The 4797-nt window shown below is 49.6% G+C and overlaps 1 protein-coding gene across 1 annotated transcript in view; it reads left to right on the top strand.

Moving 5' to 3' along the window:
• Positions 1-2245: 2245 nt before the first annotated feature.
• CLEC3B (C-type lectin domain family 3, member B) overlaps positions 2246-4797 on the top strand; it is a 5344-nt gene continuing 2792 nt past the window's right edge. The window contains exon 1 of the mRNA XM_010022334.1: positions 2246-2353. Coding sequence (XP_010020636.1) covers positions 2248-2353 — 106 coding nt within the window. The 5' untranslated portion in view covers positions 2246-2247. The remainder of the gene's footprint in view (positions 2354-4797) is intronic.

Below are 4797 nucleotides of genomic sequence, written 5' to 3' on the forward strand. Positions count from 1 at the left end.
GCAGGGGATGGATAATGGGTTCAAACTTAAACAGGGGAAGTTCAGGTTGGCTCTAAGGAAGAAGTTCTTCCTTGTGAGGGTGCTGAGGCGCTGGCACAGGGTGCCCAGAGAAGCTGTGACTGCCCCATCCCTGGCAGTGTTCAAGGCCAGGTTGGACACAGGGGCTTGGAGCAGCCTGGTCTAGTGGAAGGTGTCCCTGCCCGTGGCAGGGAGTTGAAACTGGATGATCTTCAAGGTGCCTTCCAACACAAACCAGTCGGGGATTCTATGGGCATGGGCCTGCCTTTAGGTGGCCATTCCCTGCAGCATCCCTCTTCAGGACCCATTGCAGCAACACTTCAACTTGCTCCTGTTGAGTGCATTTGCACGGGTTTAGGAACTTTTATAATGTGAAGGATTTATTATTCTCAATCATTTACATAGGGCAGGACTAGAGCAAAGCCCCCTGTGAATAGGGGTTACAGCCAGAGACAGGTTTTTTGAGTCTACTTCGTTCCATTTTTCTCTTTTTCAAGAAAAATGATGGCGGTGTTTAGCACAGGACCTGCTGGCTGGCACAGGGAGAGGCCCCTTGACTGCAGACTTGTCCTAGGGTGTTAATGGAAAGCTGCCCTGCTCTTCTCATTTCAGATGGGGAACCGGAGAAATACAGTGTTCCAGAGAATCCCAGCCACCGAGAAACCTGTGGTTAGGGATTGCTGTCAGACTCCACACCAGATCCATCCATTTCACACACAGCAGCAAAAGGAGCATTTTGGTTTTGTCCCCAGTGTGGCAGGACATGAATCAAAGCAAAGGCAGGCAAGCAAATCTGGAGCCAAGGAAAACTGGGAGGTGCTGAGTTCCCAAAAGTGCTTTGGGTAGGTAAATTCTACTTAAATGTCAGGAGAAGGGAACATGTATGTAGGTGTCTGGCATCTCTTTGAGCTCCATCCCATTTGGGGATAGTCCAGGCAGGAGAACAGTAAATCCCCAAAATATATATCCTCTGGCCTAAATCTGAGTGGTTTGGGTGTGTGTGGTAGAGGGGCGTGAAAATCAAACCCGTTCCTCCTTGGTTTCAGAAGTTTGGACTGTGAATGCAAGGGAGCTCTATTCAGGTAGGATATAAGGGCAAGGTTTACCTTATTCAGCAGAAGTACAAGGCAGGATAACGCAGTTGTGGCCAAACTAAATCAACAGCAGCTCTTTTTCTAGCTACACCCCTGTTTATCATCTCAGACCTTTTATGCTCCTGTGACTTCAGTGGTTCACATTGTGCTGGGTGGCATCTTGCCTTAATTCTTCAGGAAAGATTTAAAGTTAATGCCCAATATCCAGAGTACTTCGTTGTCCCAAGAGCCCATCCCCCCTCCTCTCCATTCTCTGCATGAATTTCCTCCACTTGATCAGCTTGTTCCTGTTCCTCCAGCAGGAAAGAGTCACCTGCTTGTGCTGCGGCACCCAAGACCATCAGGCAGTGGTCTTGGTTTAGGCTACAGGGCTGCTCAGCACAGCTCAGCTGCTTCAAGTTACACTGGGACCCTACAAGGTGGCCTCAGGGACAGCAGCTTTTTGTGAAACACATGTTCCCCATGCTGCCCTCCCCGTGGCTGCACACAGGCTGGGGGGGGACCACAGCAGCCCCTTGCAGTGGGGATAAACCAGGAATCTCCATGCAGGGCCTTGCGTCCTCCCCTGTGCTGCCTCTGCTCCTGTCACACTGGCAGCACCCCTTGCACGGCTGCCTGGGCCCATCTCTGCTCCCTCGGCTGCCGAAAGACCATTTGACACTTCATGTTGTGACACATAGAATCATAGAATCAACCAGGTCAGAAAAGACCATTAAGATCATCAAGCCCAACCATTGCTCAGCACTGCCAAGGCCACCACTAACCCATGTCACTGAAGGCCTCATTTATACGGTGTGTGAACACTTGCAGGGACGGTGACTCCACCAATTCCCAAACTCATGCTATTTTACTGAAAAACCATAGGAAATCATCCCAGGTCTACTCCCAGACTTTAAGTTTCGCTTAGCAGACTCTCAGCGCATTAATTCCCTTTTATTTCTAAGCAAACCCAAGCAGTGTGCTAAGAAACACAAGCCCTCTGGGATGTTCCCAGCCTTGGCTGGAGCCGCTGAGCCCCCCCGGGGCTGGGAGGCTGCCTCTGGCCGGAGCTCAGCGGGCGGCTCTCTGGGACAGTGCTTTGGGATCCAAGCCGGCTGTGTGAGGGCAGAGCAGCGCCACTGCAGCCCTGCTCGGCATGGCGCTGCGGGGAGCCTGCCTGCTCCTCTGCCTCCTCTCCCTCGCCCACATCTCCAGCCAGCAAAGCGCAAAAGTCCGGCAGAAACCAGCAGCTTCCAAAAAAGGTAAAGGAGCTTTGGCATGTTCCCTGTGGGAAACCTTGTGGGGCTTGGGGGGATGCAGTTGGCTCCAGTGTTGAGGGATTTAACAGGGCTTTAATGAAACTTTTAAATAAGCAGCTAAAAACCTAACGAAGTGTTATTTTTCCCCCTTATGGGAATGACTGTGGAGCCCTTCTCTAACACAGTGAAATGTTTTGGGTGGGTTTCCCTAAACCCTAAGTAAGTTTGGTGGGACAGCTTGGTCTGAATTGCAGAGGGCAACACCTTTTCCTGTTATCTAAGCTTTTCCCCAAACTTCTCCTTTATTAAACTCTCCATTTCTACACCCCCTACCCCTCCTCATTCATTTGTTTTCAGAAACAAGTGGCAGATGACAAAAAACTGTTTTAGATTTGGAGGCAGGAGTAGGCAGATAATATATAATCCCTCAAATAGCAACATGGATCTTGGTTTTAAAACACTTGCCCCTGGTGCATGTCAAGCCATACACAAGCTCCGATCTCTCAAGCTTACCAGAGGGCAAGAGACATGAAAAGATACTGAAGTTTTCTTTCCCCTTGTGTGTTCGGTTTTTCCTTCTCTTCTTTTTTGCCACTGTCCCACCCTTCCTCCCTCTGACTCAATGCATATTAATCCTAGAAGGCAGGTAAGGAAGTAGCTTGCATCCATCCTGGTGGTGTGAGAACATGCCTGATGTGTCTGACTTGGACCACTTCTGGCAAGCTCTTTCCTGCTTGGAATGAAGCAGGGACCAAGGGAGAAGCATCCCAGGAATTTGCTTGGCTGTGCTGCTCTCTGCTCACCCAGTGTCTGTTTTCATCAGATCTCATCCTTGAGAAGTTTTTCCTTTCTCTCCCATTAGATCTCTCTGAGGAATCATGGCATAGCTGCTTATTCTACATCTTTAGTCTGTGGTTGTTCTCTAGCGTGAAAAATGTGCCCTTGGGTTCATATTGGGCACAAAAGCGCTTGGAACTCCCTGGAGGTACCAGGAGAGAGAGACAGATTACTTAAGAGAAATCCTGTTTTTCTCCCTGTATCACTGCAACTGCAGTTTGTAACCCACTGGTGACAAGAAGGTGGGAGAAAAATCACCTTTTTGACAGGAAAATCGGGCTCTGATTTAAAACCATTTGCGGGGGCTGCCCCAAAAATCTAGTCATCGGCTGGCAGCTTTCACTGAGAGCTTCAGAGTTCCTTTTCAAAGTCAAGTTTTGTGTGGGGAAAAGGAAAAAACCCAACAACTTGGCATGTTTTGGGCAGCCACATCAGCTGCACTGCCTTTACTGGAAACTTCCAGCGTCCCTTGGTTAACATTCTTCTGACTTTTGCCCATGCCAGCGGGTGGGAAAAGAGGGAAGAAAGAGCTAAAACTCCCCCCTGAGTCTCCTCTTTGTCCCCAACCCCTTGCCACATCCAAGCCTGCAGATGCCGACCCACTGCAGGGGCCAGGAAGGCCCCAACCCATCCCCATCTCAGGCCTCCAGCGCCCCATCCCAGCTCACCCCTTGCTCTTTTCCAGGGAGGGTCAGGCAGGATGAAGCCACTGGAGGGTCATGGTGTTTGGCTGATTTTATTTCCTTTTCATCTGTGCAGCCAAACCACAAATGTTAGAAAAGAAAATGCTGATTCGAGCCAAGCTTTTTATTTATTTATCTGCATTTTTTCATTTTCTTTTTTGCTTTTCTTTTTGTAATTATTGCTTACATTTGGATCTGCTTCAGGACAAAAATGCTGCTGTTTCAACATGAAAAAGCCAAACCATAGCATGTAAAAAACACTGAGACAGCACTTTCACTTGGCCTGCTGTTGGGGGGGGATGTCCCCCTCTAATTGCTCCCCAGTGATTTTTACAGGCGCAGTGATTCAGGAAACAATCCCTGAACCCCAGTGTCTTGGAGGGCAAGTGGGACTTGCCCACAAGGGTGCCCAGTCTGGGTGGGCAATGGCACCCCTCAACGTGGGGACACAGCCCTTGGTCAGAGTCACAGTGGAGTGCTGGGGGCGCAAGGAGGGAACATCTCTGTGTAGCTCTCCCATGTGTTTTGAAAGTAAATGGAGAAGGAAATTGGAGTCTGGATGCTTAAATCAATGGATAGGGACCAATTTGGGCTCCACTTCTGATGCTGCCCAGAATTTTGGTGTAACCTTGAAGTCTGGGTGCTCTTCCCTGACAATCATGGAATCCCAGACTGGTTTGGGTTGAAGGGACCTTAAAGCTCATCCAGTTCCAACCCCCTGACACAGGCAGGGACACATTCCACTAGACACAAGCTATAAATAGCCTTGCTTCGGGGAGGAGAGCCTCGAGGAAATGACAGTGCAGAGAACAAAACCCTTTGGCAATGAAGTAGGGAACTCGGTGTCTGTTGGTATAGCCACAGTGCTCCCTTTGTAGCTGGAGTGCAAATCCACCAGTCTTGGTTCTCCCTGTGATGTCCTGCTGA

This window comes from Nestor notabilis, unplaced genomic scaffold, assembly GCF_000696875.1.
Source record: "Nestor notabilis isolate BGI_N333 unplaced genomic scaffold, ASM69687v1 scaffold12719, whole genome shotgun sequence".
Taxonomy (NCBI): Eukaryota; Metazoa; Chordata; class Aves; order Psittaciformes; family Psittacidae; genus Nestor; species Nestor notabilis.